This window comes from Acinonyx jubatus, chromosome C1, assembly GCF_027475565.1.
Source record: "Acinonyx jubatus isolate Ajub_Pintada_27869175 chromosome C1, VMU_Ajub_asm_v1.0, whole genome shotgun sequence".
NCBI lineage: Eukaryota > Metazoa > Chordata > Mammalia > Carnivora > Felidae > Acinonyx > Acinonyx jubatus.
In genome coordinates this window covers 159,137,392-159,155,217 of record NC_069381.1, presented here as the reverse complement: position 1 = coordinate 159,155,217, position 17,826 = coordinate 159,137,392, and the positions used below count along the sequence as shown (strand labels likewise).

The following is a 17,826-nucleotide window of genomic DNA, read 5'->3' as shown; positions in this document are numbered from 1 at the left end:
AAATTAAAAAATAAATACAGGCAGCTGGGTGGCTCAGTCTGCTAAGTGTCTGACTTGGGCTCAGGGCATCTCATGATTCATGAGTTAGAGCCCCAAATTAGGCTCTCTCTCTCCCCCTCCCTCTCTCTGCCCCTCCCCCACTTGCTCGCTTTCTCTCTCAAAATAAATTTAAAAAACTTTTTTTCTAACTTAAAAAATATTCAAATGGCTGATAAAATCAAGCCAGGTATTTTGAAATTGGTGTTAGTTCTTGGGTTGGCAAATGGTGAAAGGAAAACAAAGTTGTAAAACTTCATGAGCATGTATTATTTTCTATCTATAGTTGTCTCCGCTGATTTTCTGATCACAGCAACTGGTTATATCACCAAGCTAGGTCCTGTTCAAAAGAGCTGGCCCTTAACCTTCAGAAACTTAAGCCAAAAGGCAGACTCTATAAAAGGTAGAAATGGTCTTTTGTTTAAATATGAGAAGACAATTAGGATTCAGTGCAGTTAAGATTATTAAAGAATAAAAAAGAAAACAGACAAGCTAGAATATAACATTTTATTATTAAAATAAAAAACTTTGTATAAAAGCATTACAGATCAAAAGCTCTATTTACATTTATTGATTCAATGTCCAATTAGGCATCAAACACTGAATGGCCATAGCAATAGGCTACACATGCAAAGAAAATGGACAAAGACACTTTGATTCCACCTCTACAAAACGATCTAATGCAAAAAGGGGTCGGGTAGGGGATAGGGGCGACACATGAATTCTGCCCAGAAATTAAAAGGACAGAGATGTCAAGTTAAACTGTTGAAAGTCACCCAACTCCAAAAAGGCACTTCTCATGTTATAAAAGTGCTTAAAACCTGAACATGAACTCTGTGCCTAGTTATAACTTCAAGAAAGTAAAAACTGCAAAGACTAGTCGTAGACTAGTACTAATATCAATTTTCCATGCAAAATGATCAGGAATTTGAAACATCTTACGTAGGAACGGAAATAAACTTGGCAAACTACAATTGCACAATACATGGAATATTCTCACGAGAGGCATCCAAAATAATAATACTCCATTTCCCAACAATTACCCAATTTTTCCACATGGTTTTAAGACTTGTGTGCCTTGATTCTGTTAGAAAAGGTTAACTAGTATGAACAATAAATCATAAATTGTGCTCACTGCTTTCCCGTAAACAAGTTAGAGGGCTGTTCTCTGGAATTCAATAGATGTAGTTAGTTAATGTTACTACTGTTTCTAAGTGCTTGGTTTTATGGGCAGATTCCAGGGCGGTTTCAACGCCAATTAAATCAAACATGCTTTCATAAAATTGCTATTCAAAAAGAATTCAGAAACAAAATGGTGGGAGGGAACCACTGGAAATAGAGGGGGATGGAATGAGGTGAGGGGTGGGGGAAAAAGCAAAGAAACAGCAGGAGGGCACAGTATAGCTAGAGATATACCTCTGTGATGCTCAGAAACACGTTTGTTAGTGAGAGGAACTTGATTTGTGTTTCCTACAGAACAGACTGATCATCAAAATTCGTAACTCAGGTTCCAATCACATGACAAAATTGAAAACCTGAACTTGGACGATTTGCACAGTGGAAGACGGGTACTGGATCTTCTAAATGCTATGCTTGCATTTCGAATTCCTGTTTCAGACTGAAAGAGAGAAAGGAACATGTCAGGATATGGTTTTCGACCTAAGAATTTTCTTTCGAAAGTTTAATTCACTGTTTTAAAAATGTGTTCATTGAGGGGTGCCTGGGTGGCTCAGTCGGTTTAAGTGCCTGACTCTTGATTTTGGCTCAGGTCATGATCTCAAGGTTTGTAAGTTCGAGCCCTGCATCAGGTTCTCCACTGACTGGGTGGAGCCTGCTTGGGATTTTCTCCCCCTCTCTGCTCCTCCCCGACTCACATTGTCTACCTCTCTCAAAATAAGTAAACTTCAAGAAAAATTATTTAAAAATGTCTTTACTGAGTTGTAAAATAGTCAAGTGCATACATCTGAAATGTACAACTTGAATTTTTACACACTCACACGTACATGTCCCCACCACCCAGATGAAGATATAAAATGTCTCTAACATTCAAAAAGACTCCCAATGTGCCTGTTTCCAGTCAAAACATGCGGTTCCCACCACCTGGAGATAACCGCTATTCTGACTTCTATCACCTTCTTACTAAGATACATAAACGAATGTTAAGATTTGGGTGTGGAGGAGAGAAAAGCCAGCCAATTACCTTTTCAAGTAAGCATGCACGTTCCCAAAGCCATGGTATTTGGCTAAATACACAAGGACCCCAGTCGCACACCGCCCATCTCGCTGCCGACAGAAACTGCAGTTGCAGATTCGGCGGCAAGGCGGACAATACCAGTTCTGAAGGAGAATTGTGAAAAGGCACAGTTAAATCAAATCTTCCCTTCCTCCTCTTACTTATCCATTTCTCTTTAATCTAAGGTAGGTATCATCAATTGCATTTAAATCTTTTGTTTTTTAATGAATAGAAAAACCTTTCATAGGTTTTTTAATAGGATTAATTTCCATTAGTCATTTCCTACATTCGAAGGATTATTTTCTTAGGAAATGCAGCAGAGGAAGTTACATAGCAATAGCAGGGGTAAACAGAATCTGCATCCCCTGAACGGCCTGGTCCCACAAACTCTGGAAAGGGGCTCACACTTAACCTAGCACCAACACTATGAATTCATCAGCCTCCCCTGAAATATGTATGCCGCACAACAATAAGGGCTCAGTCCTCTCATGGATGCCCTCCTTTGGGCCCTTTCAACTCGTGGCTGACCTTCAAGCCCACAGCACCACCCCTTCGAGGAACCTACTGGATCCAGTAGAGCATCCTTGACTTCTTCACCATAACGGTTTCGAAGGCAGGGGCCACAGAACTGGCCACGAACACCCCAGCACTCCGGGTTTCTGCAGTTTGTTTTGGTATCAATAGTTTTCTGGCGGCATTGGTGGCAAGTAGATCCCTACAAAGAGGCAAATAAAGGAAAAAAAGAATAAAATACTGCTTTTTGTATAGAGAAATAGCATAAAGAATGTCCTTCTTTGTGGATGGAGTCTGACAATTCGTCTTTGAATCCTATTTCAAATCTACATACATGGGTATATGCTAAAGACATGAAAAGTATTTCAGGCATACTGATTTCATTCAATTGGCACATGCTATAGTTAATATGATCAACACTAGTTTTCTCTACTAAAACATCTTATGCAAACACAAAAAAAACCAAAACCCCACCCAAATCCTTTTTTATCTTTAGTATACCACCATACACCCAGCAACTGTGTATATAGTAGATATATGCTAAATCAATTTCTAAATTGAGAAAAGATCAACTACTACCAAAGGCTTACTAAGCAAATACTACTATTGCAGACCAAGAGGTCTATATTCCAAAGATGCTAAAAACTCTCTTTTCTTCTATGAAAAGAAAAAAAAAACAAAAACAAAAAACCACACAGGCACATATCCCACATGGTGAGACCTTTAACATTAGCAAAACTCTAAGGATAGAAGCTATCCTTTCTCTCACAGACTTTCACGTTCACAGATAACAATTTAGAGGCTTGTACCAATGAACGGTTATAGATCTTCTCTCGAGAGTTGTTACAGATGTTCTCCAGCTCTTCCTCTGTAATTTCTTCCACAGGGCGAATTATATGTGGGAGGGTCATGGATCCGGCACGACGATTTCTGGGCACGTCATCTTCCTGCATGACAAAAATCATGGAATAGCGCTCTTACTGGTGCTCCCAAGTTCTGAATCTCAGATACAGGATTTGTAATTTCTCCACAAAGAATTCAACCTAGAAATCTGTTTTAGAGCTTATGGAGAAGATGCAAGTTGTTAAGTTTACTAAGGATATTTGGGACAACATCATGGAAATGATTCCGACATTAAGAAAAGGTGAAGAAACCTTTGACCTGATCATCTAATAACAAAGCCCATCTATTTGATAGCATATATGGCATTAACAATTTTAAACGGTTTGAGAAGCATGTTTACCACGGGTCATCTGGCGTTGAGGCTGCGTGTGTCCCTGTGCTGTGTATTGGACGCTGGGCCTGTGGAAGACGATAAACGGAAGGGCGAGCACAAATGTGGAGAACTCACATTCATGTAGTTGTCCATGGTCTTCCTCTTTCTCACCAACATGAACTTATCTTCCTCCTCTTCCTCCTCCTCTTCTGGGGGCAGAGCACTAAGGGACCCAAGGATCCGGGACCTTGACCTGGTGAGAGGACGAGCTCTCCGTTCAGGGTTTCTTCTGGAAGCAACACCTGGGAATGTACGCCTCCGGGTTGTCTTTGACTGCTAAACAAAACACATATGATGGAACCCATTTATTCCAGAATGAAGGTTCTGTGGCACCTTCTCTTTAAGTATGTTTTTGTAAAAGTAAAAGAAGAGCTCCATTTCCTAATTCTTTGTTCTTTCTAGAATTCATGAGAAAATGAGCCCCGAAATGATAGAGCTATTGTAATTCTTTTTTTTCTTAAAATTTTTAAATGTTTATTTTTGAGAGAAAGAGAGAGAGAGAGAGAGAGAGAGAGAGAGAGAGAGCACGCGTGCGAGCGTGCGCGGGGGAGGGGCAGAGAGAGAGAAGACACAGAATCTGAAGCAGGCTCCAAGCTCCGAGCTATAGGCACAGAGCCCAATGCGGGGCCTGAACTCACACTGTGAGATCATGACCCGAGCCGAGGTCTGACACTCAACCGGCTGAGCCACCCAGGTGCGCCGTAATTCTGCTTTTCTAATACCAAGCTGTTTCCTCTCAAACTGAGAGATCATCTACTTATCCTTCCACTTAATAAAGATGAATAGTTCTTGTTTTCCCAAAAACCAAAAACAACACCATCACCACCACCACCTTTTCTACAACATCTCGAGCTCTGAAACATTCTCACTATTTCTATATTGTGCCAGAGAAAAACGTATGTATGTGGTTTTCCTTCTTTTTCTTGCTTGCTTCTTCCCTTTTTCCTCAGGAAGAGGTGGGGAAAGGAAGTCTTTCCTTTTGTACCACAGCATGCACCCCAAATTCCCCTTAGTTGCACCAGCTTAGTTCCTCAGAAAAGAATCACATATAGTAGACCATCACTTGGTTAAGAAATTGCTTTTTCTGGGTTGTCTGGGTGGCTCAGTCAGTTGAGCGTTTGACTTGGCTCAGGTCATGATCTCATGGGTTGGGAGTTCCAGCCCGGGTCGGGCTTGCTGCTGTCAGCACAGAGCCTGCTCTGGATCCTCTGTCCTTTCTCTGCCCCTCCCCTGCATGCACTCTCTGTCAAAACTAAACAAACATTTAAACAAAATTGTTTTTTCCTTCTTTTTTCTCATTCTCAGTTATTAAAAACCTATTATTATGCATCTATTATGTAGAAGGAATATACTAATGTTAAGAAAAAAAATTTTTTTTTTTCAGTATTTACTCCCTGTGCTTGAGGGGCTTAGCTGAGTTGGGAAGGACAGAAAGAACCAATCCGAAGGGTTAGTTTAAGCACTGCAGAAGCATGGCTTGGGGAGGCCCCACCTGCCCTGGGATGTACAGAAGAGGTCCCAGAGATCGGTTAGAAGGTTTTCTCTACTTCCTCTTTGTCTGTAGGACTACACAAAATAAGGAAATTGGATTTTAAAATAACAAATCTACATTAGACCTGTCCATAATACTATTAGACAAATAAGGATCACACTTACCGAACTGGGGCCTGGTAGGGAACGCCTTCCAGGGAATGAGCCAGGGAAACTTTCTAATTCTGACATTAGTTTTGCAAGCTAAAAAGGGAAAAAATTCAACAGGAACTATTAGTTTAGGTTACTTGCCAAAAATGAAATTACAGTAGCACATCTCGAGTTTGATTTAACTTACACATTTACTGAGACTTTAATGATTAAAAAAGATTTTTTAAGGAAATTTTTTAGGAATTTAGGAAAAAGAAGCACGTCTTAAAGCATATTTTATGAAGACTTCACAGCTACACTGAAAATAATTCTTAGGACAGATATAAGCAACAAGCGGCTTAGAGAAAGGCCAGGAAGAGTTTTAGCACAAAGTCAGATACCTACCATTGCTTTGTTTTGCTTTATATTTAAAGCTCTTTTCTCCAAAAAATTCATGCCATTTTCATCTTCTGAATCAGAACTGGAATCGGTCACAGAATTCTCAGAGGGTTCTGGGGGTGCTGCTCTCTTGCTGGCGGCTCCCCTGGTGTTCTGAGTTGGAAACTTCATGGCCACGCGGAGGGGTCCGGACCTTCTGCACTGGCTTCGGGTCCTGCAGCCAGTGTGGTCTGACTGCAGTCTCTAGTTAATTGGGTGGGAACAATAGAATCGTTAATGACTTGCTGATTGTCCCACAGGCTGCACCAGTATGACTACCAAATTCCTTTTGGACAAGAGACAATGGCATCAAATAAATTTTAACTGAATACTTTAACTGTCAATTGTAATTGATAGCTCTGGGTAACAAAATCAGGAATTACAACAATCTGAGTGTTAACTCACATAGCCTATCTGAGACACATCATTACAAGTCATTATCATAGCCCTTAGGCCAGTGGTTTTGAGTCATTTTTTTGAAATGTGAAATTCCTAGCTCCTTTTTTAATTTCTTTAAAAAAAAAATAGACCTTTGGTTTATTACAAGAATTCCTACAATTGTGCTCTCCCATAAACATGGTTTCAATGGTTAGGGCATTAAACTATATTAAAGGGGTCTTTGTTCTCTAATCTACTTTTTAAAAAATTCACAGTAAATATATGTGACATAAAAATATACCATTTTAACCTTTTCGTTTTTATTTTTAAGTAGGCCTCACACCCAGCGTGGAACCCAACACGGTCCTTAAACTCCTGACCCTGATATCAAGACCTGAGCTGAGATCAAAAGTTGAACCATTAACTGACCGAGCCGTGCAGGTGCCCCACCATTTTAACCATTTTTAAGTGTATAGTTCAGTGGCATTAAATACATTCACACTGTTGTGTAACCATCACCACAATCCATCTCCAAAACTTTTTCATCTTCCCAAACTGAAACCGTAACCATGAAATACTAACTCCCCATTCCACCCCTGGCTTCTGGCAACCACCATTCTACTTTCTGTCGCTATGAATTTGACTACTCTAGATAGCTCTCTAATCATCTTATTGAAAATTTAAAAATTAGAGGAAGAGAAAAAAGGAGATTCCAAAAGTAAGTTTCCACCATTAAAGATGTATTAAAATTATCCATTAGGGAAAAACAAATCAGAATCACAAGATACTGCTTCATTACCTACTATTAGAACTGAATCAGTAACAAGAATGTACGAGAAGGATATAGAGAAACTGGAACCCGCCCACACTACAGGTAGGAATGTAAAATGGTGCAGCTACTTAGGAAAACAGCTTGTCAGTTCATTAAAAGGCCAGAGTTACTATATAATCCAATCATATATATACTCCAAGAATATATGTCCACACAAAAACTTGATCATGAATGTTCAAAGAAGTACTATTCACAATAGCCAAAAGGTACAATCAATCCAAAAATCCATCAACTGATGAATAGGATAAATACAATGTAGTATTTTCAGAAAATATCATTCAGCAGTAAAAAAGTTATCAAGTACTAGCACATACCACAACATGGAAGAACCTTGAAAACATTTCGTGAAGTGAAAGAAGCCAGTCACAAAAGACTGCATTCATTTATACGCTGTCCAAAATATAAAAACCTCTAACAGTAGAAGATAGATTGGTGGTTGCCGATTGAGGATATTGGGAAAGGATGTTCATGGGAACAGGGTTTTGCGGGAGGTGATGAAAACATTCTAAATCGACTGTGGTGGTGGTTGAAAAAAAATGAGAAAGGAAAAAATATCACTCATAAAACTCCCAGAAATGGAAGAGCCATTTTTTTTTTTAACATTCAAACATTTCTGAAATCCAAACAGCTTTTAGTATTCTTCATGTACTTTTAGTATGCATGATTAGGAGAAAATGACAAACTTTTATGAGTTCTTAAGACTTTTAATTGATTGGCATGTTATTAATCGAAACAAACAGCAACCACAAAGAATGGAAACATTGTCCAGAAATGACTCAGGCTGTAGACAATGTTTGGGTCACATCCAGTATTTGCAGACCAGTAATAACTCCCGATATGCACTGATTTGGACCACCGTCACTTCTTAGGGGAAATGTTACATTACCACAAAGTTAGATAGTGATAAACACTCCGTGGCCAGGTGTCCTTTTAAGTCAGGATCAGTGTGGTCCCCGGGAGTGGCCCCACATCAGACCACCATGAACTGAAGAGCACGCACCTGGCTATAAATCAACACACTGCTTCCTTTGTTGAGACAGTCTTGTTCGCAAGAGTCTGCAGAACTAAACAGTATGCTCAGGGAGAGTGGGACTGATGTGCAGCAGCAGCAGTGGCCTGAGCAGAATGACAGAGGTTATGGGCAAGGCAGCGTGCACAAGAAAAGCCAGCCAAGGAGCCAAAGTCAAAGCATGAAGGATCCTAATTGTCATTATCTGCACTCAAACTCCTGCACATGAGTTATCACAGGTTTTCTGGATGCAGATGTATGTAAGATCCACCATGGGAACCAACATTTACCAAAGGCCTGCCCCATGCCAGGCCGGTACTGGGCTGGGCACTTGAACTTCAATGTGAATGTGGCTGATCTGGAGGACATGTGTGCTTCTGATCATCAGGGTAGATTTTTGTGGCAACAGAAATCTGGAGGTCGGTCAATTTTATCTTACCAGTTTCCAAGATTTTCAGAGCCTACAAAATATTCAAGCTTTACAAGTAGGACTACATCAGTAAAAACTGCTGTAAGACATGAAGAAAAGAACTCAAAATTTTAAAAAGGTCAACAAAATTTCCTGGCATGACTAAAATGAAAATTACAAGAAAAAAAACTTTTTTAAAACAAGCATGTCATGCCTGTAAATGTACCTTACTTCTTGATATTGGTTCTCAAACTCACCATTCCATCTTGTATCTCACTCTCTGAGAAACCGCAAAATGATTCATCGTCAGAGTCGGCATGAAAAATACTGGCCAGTTCTTTAGTGACATCTGGCCTTGGTTTCTGTAAAAATCCACAATGGTCTAACACATCTTGCACCTCACTTTCTGAAAAGCCGCAGAAAGATTCATTATCAGAGTCCTCATAAAAAACATTTGCCAGTTCTTCACTGATATCTGACCTGAATTTAGGTTTCTGTAAAATAAATAAATAAATGTGGTTGTGCATTTTCCCCCTTTTTCAAGAACCAATTTTCCATAAACCGTGCAGAGAGCAAATCACATTTACAAGTGCACTACAAGAGAACAGCTTTTGTTACAAAGAAAAATGGTTCAGAGGTTTACAAATGATTTCTGAGTTGTTATGGCAAATCGTCAAGCATGTTAGGTTAGGCGACATTTCAAAAGGATAGAATAAGTAGCTAATCTACCTCCAACAATTACTACCTAGAACCACAGCAAAAAATGAAATGAAATTACAATGCATACTGTATTTTCCTAGCGGCTGTGTAGAAATGCAGGCAAAAAGCAAGCAGTTTTAATCACGCACAAAGCATTTGGGGGCATTTTGAGCACTGCAGACTCAATTCTGTTTATTCTCAGGCAGCACTTACCGTGTTTGCAAAATTATCAGAAGCAAAGCTGTCACAACTGTCATCAGAGGATGACGAGGTTTCCATGGAAATCAACTTCACGTATCTAAATTTCTTTAAGTTCTTCTTTACTCCGTGACCCTTTTGCTGCAAAGGAAAATGGCAATACTATTAAGTGGGACACTTACTACACTAACTAAAGACATCATTTTTGAGTTTAGTAGGTTGAAACAGCGCAGAGTCGACATTACCATTTCTTATGCCCTATACAGAAAAAGGAGGATTTGCAAATGCTACAAAAATATTTTCAAAACCTGGTAAAACCATAAAAGGAAGGGGATCCCTTTGAAGGGATATTGTTAAGGACATTTATCAAAATAATGAAACATCTATAGGGCTACCTCACTGTGCACCTTTCTTCCCACCAAGCTGAGAGTTATACTGAGTTCCCAAGGGGTTTCACGCTGACCTCCTAAAATCTGCCTGTTAATAAAAAACATTAGATTGCACTTCTAAAAGGAAATTTTCAAAAGTACAAAATGGTAGAGTTCCTCGGCCAAAATCAACCTAATGAGGTCTTTTTATATAAGCTTTGGGCTCTGTACTGTGATGCTAATTTCCCAAACTACAAAAACTGGGCAGCACCTCTATTTCAAGATGGCAGGCTTTCAAACAGGCCCTGTTCCAACCAGGAAGGGTATAGTGATTTCAGCACAAGTCCTTATAAATCAAGTACATCAACTCAGTGAACAAACATACAAGGAGCCAAGTTAAAGGTCAAACAGCACTCCAAACCCAGGTAGAATGCCTGATTCCACTTCAGCGCTCCACTAGCCTGGCCTGATATTCAGTTCTCCCGTCTCCTTGCTGTACAAGTCTTAAATTTTTAGAAGTCCTTCTGTTAAGTCACAAATTACTTGTAGATTACTTGTTAAACATCGAACAACCTGGCATTGCTCACAAAAAAATGAAATTGGTGTCTATCTCCTGTTAAAACAGCAGTTTCTGCCATTTCTTAATATGTCATGAGATTCCTTAAGTGTTGTATTAGATCCTGTATTTTAATTTTCTTAAATATGGCCACGCAACAAAAGTGATTCCTCACAATGAAAACTTTGGAAGGCAAGCTCTGCTATAGGTCCCACAAAATAATGCCAAGATGTGCGGTGTCAGGTGAAATGAACATTCTTTTTTCTTTTTTTTAAGTTTTATTTATTTATTTGGGAGGGGAGGGACAGAGAGTCCCAAGCAGCGCAGAGCCCATAGAGGGGAGGGGAGCTTGGAGGCTCCAACTCATTAACCATAAGATCATGACCTGAGCAGAAACCAAGAATCCGAATGAGCCACCCAGGCGCCCCATGGAAAGAACACTCTTGACCTTCTTTGTACACCTAACATTCTGCATTTCATTTCAATCTCTTGCAAATAAAATGACGTCTTTTGTCCTTTTAGAAAGGGAAGAAAATGTGATAATACGTAGAACTACTACCCACTAGAGGGGTTCTCAGAAACACCCTATTTTCCAGGTGAGGAAATTCAAGACTCCAGGGAGGTGAAATAGAGCGCCCAAGCTGACACAGTTGGCAGGAGAACCCAATTCTGCAATCTCCTAAAACAGCAGCGCACCTTGCACTGCTGCAGCAATTATCACCATTTACTCATCAATCTACCTGCAAGCAGTCAAAGGCCCAAGACAGCCTCAAGGCAGGCAGTCTACTGGAAGCCGACAGGGAAACATATGCTGGGCTTTAACAAGTCAGCACATGCCAAGACTCTAACAGGTGGAGGAAAAGACATAGAAAAAGGCAAATGGTTATGGCTAAGTTGAGCTTTTCCGGCAGGTCGGTAACTATACCATTTAGTAGGTGTTTTTGTTTTCCTGCCAAGCACTAAGCATGTTTTCACATTAATTCCTTGTAACAAAGGTGCTGTCATTCTTCCCATTTAACAGACGGGAAAGCTGAGGCACGAGACGTGAAGTGGGTTACTCAAGTCACAGGATGGCCCACATTTGAACCCAGGTACGTCAGATTCCAAGCCCAATTTGCCCAAGGCTTTCTTCTACCTGAAAGCTACGCCCGGTTACACCCGGCGGAGCTGTCTTTGAAACCACGCCCCCAACACGTCCACTCCCCCCCCCCCCCCCAACGAGAACCTCAGCTTCCCCACTTGTGTTAATCTTTATTTATTTTCAGCATGTCACTTTCTTCCTTTTCACCCAGCCCCCAACTTCTAACCTCTCCTGGGGCAGACCCTACGTTCCGGTTTCCGTTAGAGCAAAAAGTAACGTTCCATTCAGGGCAACGTCCTGCAGCTGCGAGTAAGGTTGATGAATGGAAAACGAGCAAATGGTGGGCGAACAGTTTGGACCACCAGATCCTTTAAGTGATCTTAACCACCGCCCTGAACTAGAGACGCCTCCCCCCACGTGTGCAACGCAAATTCTAAAGAGACCGTTTTTGCAACACCTTTAAACTTCAAACCCACCGGCCCTCGGCAGTTAGAAGCGGATGCCGGTGTGGCAGCCGCAAAATCCCGTGGGGACCGCGTCCAAGGTCCCCCTCCCCCCCCACCCCACTGCGCACGAGTCAAGCCACAGCGAGCCACCCGCCCGCCCATGGCTGCACGCTGGAAAGGGCTGGGCGGCTGCAGGGCAAACCGCAGGGAGCGGGGAGGGTGGCGCTCCTCTCCGTCCGGGCTCAGGCCGGCAGACACAATGGGGAACCCGCCAGCCCCGGCTACTGTCTGGCCCCGGGCGCACGTGCCCTTAGAGCGCACGTGGCCTCAGGTTCTCCGGCGCGGCCAACCCTGCAAACTGCTCACATCTCCGAACAGCCTGCGCACGAGACGGGGCCGGCCCCGCGCACCGAATTACCCAAAATGCACAAAACCTGGCGTTTGCCTAAACGGATGCCGCCCAAGACGGCCACCAGTTAACTCCGTCCGCGGTAGTTGGAGGGAGTCGTTCCGCGCCCAGCACCCACCGCATCCGCCCCTCGGGTTAGTCCGCCTAGCGCTCACCCGCACGCGGCGAGCGTCCATGCCGGTGGCGGGTGCCCAGACCGGCACTCAGAGCTGGGAGAGCGAAGCACCGCGCGAGCAGCGGTCCCAGTGAGCCGAAGGAGTAGGAGATGCGGCAGGCGGGCGGGGCGCGCAGACCCGGGCCCAGAGGGGCGGGGCTCCGGCCGGGTTTCCCGCGTTGGGGCGCAGGTCCTGCAAGCTGTGGTAACCGCGTGTCCAGGAGCGAGACGTACTCGGCGCCGGGGGAAAAAGCCACCCCCCAAATATTATGACCTCGAGCAACAACCTAGGAATCTCCAAAAGCCACCGTAGAAAAACGACCCTTTTAGGGCTCCAGGACCACTCTCTTTACGTCGCTGCACGGTCCTGAGCGAATGGCGCGAAAGAGGTTCGTATTGCCTCGGGGTTACCAGGCTGATTTGCATGAATTCCGGGCTGAGAGAGGAAAAGTGCAGATACGGGGTAATGGAGAGCAGCGCGGGAGTCTTGGGGATCTTGGCATTTAGCACTTTAATTGCGACGTGCGGTTTACATCATTAGATATAAAAATCAAAGAATTAAGCACGAACTACAATCTTTGTTAGCCCAGTCGCTGTCCTGAGTGAGGCACCTCGTATTTGGTAACCACATCGTTATCTGAAGCGATTAAATGGGGTAACTCCTAACGTTTCATTCCAGAAAGCACCCGAAGCTGTGTTGCAGTTTTACATAAGCCTTGTGATTTTGAAATTAGAAAAAAAGGGGTTGCTATTAGTTAAGACTAAACTGCGGGATTCTAAAGTCTTTAGAATTTATCTGTCGGGATAGAACCTAAAGGCTATTAATGTGCTTTGGCGATCATATCTTTTGTCAGAATTTATAATTACCGAAATTGGAATGAATGTGAGATGTTTTTCATTTGCCTTTTTAATCAAACCTGACATTCCGACGCAGTAAGGTGTGACTTTTTAAGCATATTTTGTAGAGAGCAGAAATAAAGTAGCTTTCAGAAGAAAAAGTAAAATAATTTGGGTTGCTTTAAAAAACCCTAATTATAATCTCTCATTTAAAACAAGTGCTTGAAATGAAAGCATTCGAATTTTCGCCCTTAAAAAACTTCTCTGGGGGAAGAATTCCTTTGCAGTGAGAGAGCATGCGTGAATCCACCGCGTTCCTTTCTGGATGTATTGAATACAAAAACTTGGGAGCAAGTAATGCTAGAGAACAATGGATTGGAAGAATTGGGAGGGTCTTGGTCGGAGTCTAAGAGCCTTTCTAAAACTAACGCCTTGGCCATGGTCATTCTGTGACAGTGCAAGGGACAAAGAACTCATGGTCTCGAAGGTAGGCGCCAGGGGAGGCGGTTTGTCTGGGGAAATTCTTGGCAGTGTTGGGGATGGGGGGGTGGTCAATAAGTGTTGAGTAAATAACCATATAAATGGTGAAAGAACTAAAATTGTGGTTAGTGCTGTGTCTTGGGGATACAGTTTTGTGACACTACAATTTAAGTATGTGAGAATTTGGAATTGTGAAATGCATAAAGTAAGGGAAGATTAAGCCACTTGAACTCTGAAAAGTTCTGCTAGGAAAATTCTTAGATCTCTTGGGGCACTAGAAAGTAATTTAGTTTACACAATTTTTTTTTTTTTTAAGGTTAAGCTGTCAGTCTTTTTAGTAAGTAGGAAGATGCAAGTTAAAACAAAGCGATAGTTCCACTCAGACTGGCGAAAATGGAAAAGCCTGATAAGACCAGGTATTGGTAAGGATATGAGGAAATTGCTGCAATGATGTTAGTAGTGTAATTTTATTTTACTTTGGAGGGCAGTTCAGAAATCTTTAGTAAAACCCAGCAAAACCACTTCCAGTTGTAAACAGAGTTTTTCACACTGCAGGTGAATTGTGAAATCAATTTACTGGATTACAGCTAGCACATTTTCTCTTTTTGAAATTGGGTAAAAAAAATTTAGGAGTAGTAAGTGTGAATATTGTTTTCTGCAACTTTGTGTCACTTTGGGTGTGTGCTTTGTATAGATGTGTATTTCATATTGTGCTTCACCATCAACAAAAGTTTTAAGATCGCGTCCTGGAGAATGCATGTTGAGTCTTGTACTGGTGCTGTCTCATTTGTTCAGGTTAAGTATTGAGGATGCCTGTTACACTAGACACTATTCTGAGAACTGGGGACACAAAGGCCAGGGACTTTACATTCTAGTGGAGGAACAGAAGTAAACAAGATAATTTCAGGTGTGATAACTTCTGAGAAGAAAAAAGCAGGATAAGGAGAAACGAAATGAAAGAGGTATTCAGATAAGAAAAAACAGGAAAGGCTTCTCTGAGGAGTTATCTGATCAGGAGCCTGAATAAAGCAAGAGACCAAGCCATACACAAATGAGGGAAGTGCTGACTTCAGGCAGAATGAACAGCTGATTCAAAGGCTCTGTAAGACAGCTAGCAGCAGAAGCCAAATATTCCTTTTTTTTTTTTAATGTTTATTTGTTATTTTTTTAATTGGGGAGAGCACAAGTGGGGGAAGGGTGGAGGGGGCGGAACAGGCGATCTGAAGCAGGCTCTATGCTAACAGGCTGATGGCAGCCAGTTGATGTGGAGCTTGAACTCACAAACCATGAGTGGTGACCTGAGCCACCCAGGTGCCCCAGAAGCCAAGTATTCTTGGCTTGATTAAGGCCAGATCATGTGGGGTCTTCCTGACCTTGGGAAGAGCTTTGGATTTCATCGTAGGTACAATGGGAAGGATTTTGATGAAGGACAGACCCAATCTGACCCCATGAGCTGTGTGAACTATGGATTGAAAGGGAGCAGAATTGAAAGCTCAAGTCACTTAGGAGCCCCTGGAGGAGAAAATGATGGCTTGGACTAGAGTAGTTTTGGAGTGGGGAGAAGTGCTCAGATTTAAGATATGTTATTTTGAAGATAGAGCTAATGGCACTGGAGGGATGGATGGTTCATTCATACTAGCATTGCGTATCATAGTAAAAATATTGCAGATAAACTAAATGCCCCTCAGAAGGGAAATGGATGTATAAACAGTGGCATATTCATACAATGGCATTTGAACAGTAGTTCAAATGAATGACCTAGCTTACTTACCTCAATACAGATAAATCTTAATGTTGAATGAAAACGCAAATTGCAAACATTTCTGCAAATTGTACCCCTTATGCAAATTTTAGAAACATAATTTAAGTTGTGAAAGTATAAAAACATGCACAAACAAAATATGATAGAGGTAAACTCAAGGAGGGAAGAAAAAAGAGGAGATGCAGGCTTCCGCCCGCTCTATCATTCATTGATTCTTTCTTTAAAACTAAACAGTGCGAAGCAAATATGGCAAAGTGTTAAATGTGAGTGGTGGGTATATGACTGTCTTTTATGTTTTTACTTTCTGTGGGTTTTTATGTTCTTTTGGATCTGAAACTTTTTATAAGAAAAATTTTTTAAATTTTGAAACATTTGTCCTGTCAATCAAGATAAATATTTGTAGTGTTAAATATTCAGTCCCTTTACAGGGTCCTATAAATGGGAATGCAAGTTCATCTTGCAATTTTAGGTACCTCATAAAGGTCTTAAGTCACTATGTTAACCATATACTGGTAAATATGTTCATTTTAAGTGAAAGACACAAAATGAGTAAGAATGGAAATTCAGTGCAGAGATTGATGAGGGCCCAGGCCACAGCAACAGGTAACAGGGAATGACATTTCATAAGCACATACCTGACATCTACAGACAGTATCTGGTATGAGGGCTGTAAATACAATAGGTACCTAGAAAATACTTATTACCAACTAAAATGATTATACATGGAATTTTAAATCTAAAACGTTCTAAAATACCAGTCTCTTGTTGAAGAGCTTTATCTTTAAGGATTGGTGTGTGTTGTCCTATAGCTTTTATTCACCATGCACAAAGAATTCCATTTCCTATTACTAAGTTTGAAATTTGATCCTGAGGTTCTGAGCACTCAGCACTTATATAATGAAGTGAGCTAAAGTCAAACTTGAACTCAAGATGATTGATTTTAGGACAAAGAATGCAAGAATTAATGAGATGTATCATTTTTATTTTTTTTTTGTTTTTCTTAATGTTTATTTATTTTTGAAAGAGAGAGTGAGCAAGCAGGGGAGGGGCAGAGAGAGGGAAACACAGAATGCAAGCAGGCTCTAGGCTCTGAGCTGTCAGCACAGAGCTCCACCCCGGGGCTCGAACTCATGAACCATGAGATCGTGACATGAACCAAAGTCAGACACTTAACTGACTGAGCTCCCCAGGTGCCCTGAGATGTATCATTTCTAGATGCGATTTCAAAGCAAAGCTGATGTCCCAGTAGACATGCTGTTCTCGGTCCCGTATGCCCTTCCTTCTCTCAGGAAATGTAATGTGAACCCAAGTTGTTCAGTAAACTAGAGACTTTCCAATAGACCGCACACACCCAAGAGACAAAGGGCTGGAAAGGGGTTTCACTGTGTTTGAGAATACAGACAGGTTGCAGTCTGTCACAAATCTCTATTCTAAATAACCCCCTAATTATAGGTTTACCTCCCCAGTGTCTGCTTTCAGGATGTACAAAGGCAAGAAACCTAAAAGGCCTAAAGTTACCCTTCTGTTGCCAGAAGCCACTCTGGGGGAGGGCCTAGCCCATTACCAACCTGGTTCAGTTTAGTCCACAAATCTTACCACTCCAAACTCTGTTGGTATGTTGCTTTTGATTACATGTCAGCACTGTTAAGCAGATCGTTTTACAGACAACTGATCCCTGATTAGAGAAAGGAACATAGAAACATGAATGCAAAGCTGGTCATCCGTAGCAAGAGGAAATATTTGTTTTTTCATGGATAGGCATTGTTCATTTTGAAATATTTCACTGTGTAGGGGCACCTGGGTGACTCAGTAGGTTAAGCATCTTACTTTGACTCAAGTCATGATCTCACGGGTTCGAGCCCCGTGTTGGGCTCTGTGCTGACAGCTTGGAGCCTGGAGAGTACTTCAGGTACTCTGTCTCCCTCTCTCTCTCTGCCCCTCTGCTGCTTGTGCTCTGTCTCAGTCTCTCTCTCAAAAATTAACATTAAAAAAAATATTTCACTGCGTAGAGTGTTAAAGCATCAGTAAACACTGGATGAGATAAAGTCATGTTTTAATTACTGAATCCGTTCCAACATTATGGAAGCTGAAC

At 41.6% G+C, this 17,826-nt stretch overlaps 1 protein-coding gene and 1 long non-coding RNA gene across 6 annotated transcripts in view; one reads left to right on the top strand and one right to left on the bottom strand.

Annotated features, from left to right (window-relative positions):
- Positions 1-529: 529 nt before the first annotated feature.
- Positions 530-12,796, bottom strand: CDCA7 (cell division cycle associated 7). Of its 3 annotated transcripts, none has more exons than XM_015086313.3 (10): positions 12,657-12,796; positions 9,657-9,782; positions 9,002-9,238; positions 6,084-6,320; positions 5,715-5,792; positions 4,134-4,334; positions 3,592-3,729; positions 2,835-2,984; positions 2,237-2,373; positions 530-1,654 (listed from the first exon to the last, which is right to left on the bottom strand). In XM_015086313.3, the coding sequence occupies exons 1-10, from the start codon at positions 12,675-12,677 to the stop codon at positions 1,624-1,626; spliced, it is 1,356 nt and encodes a 451-aa protein (XP_014941799.1). In that variant the 5' UTR covers positions 12,678-12,796; the 3' UTR covers positions 530-1,623. The 3 variants fall into 3 exon arrangements, with proteins under 3 accessions (XP_014941799.1, XP_026911276.1, XP_014941806.1); XM_027055475.2 differs by having other exon boundaries at positions 9,002-9,106; XM_015086320.3 differs by lacking the exon at positions 9,002-9,238.
- The window catches only part of LOC106987976 (uncharacterized), a 138,572-nt gene continuing 133,535 nt past the window's right edge, over positions 12,790-17,826 (top strand). For all 3 annotated transcript variants that reach the window (XR_008295444.1, XR_003418801.2, XR_008295445.1), the window contains exon 1: positions 12,790-13,044. This is a non-coding gene — a long non-coding RNA (uncharacterized LOC106987976). The remainder of the gene's footprint in view (positions 13,045-17,826) is intronic.

Bases quoted from the DNA above. Each gene is read 5' to 3' on its own strand.
- CDCA7 (XM_015086313.3), bottom strand. From the start codon at position 12,677: ATGGACGCTCGCCGCGTGCGG. The intron at 4,335-5,714 runs GTAAGTGTGATC...TGTTTTGTTTAG, and splicing joins CCCTACCAGGCCCCAGTTCG to CAGTCAAAGACAACCCGGAG. The intron at 1,655-2,236 runs GTAATTGGCTGG...TCTCTCTTTCAG, and splicing joins GTGCATGCTTACTTGAAAAG to TCTGAAACAGGAATTCGAAA.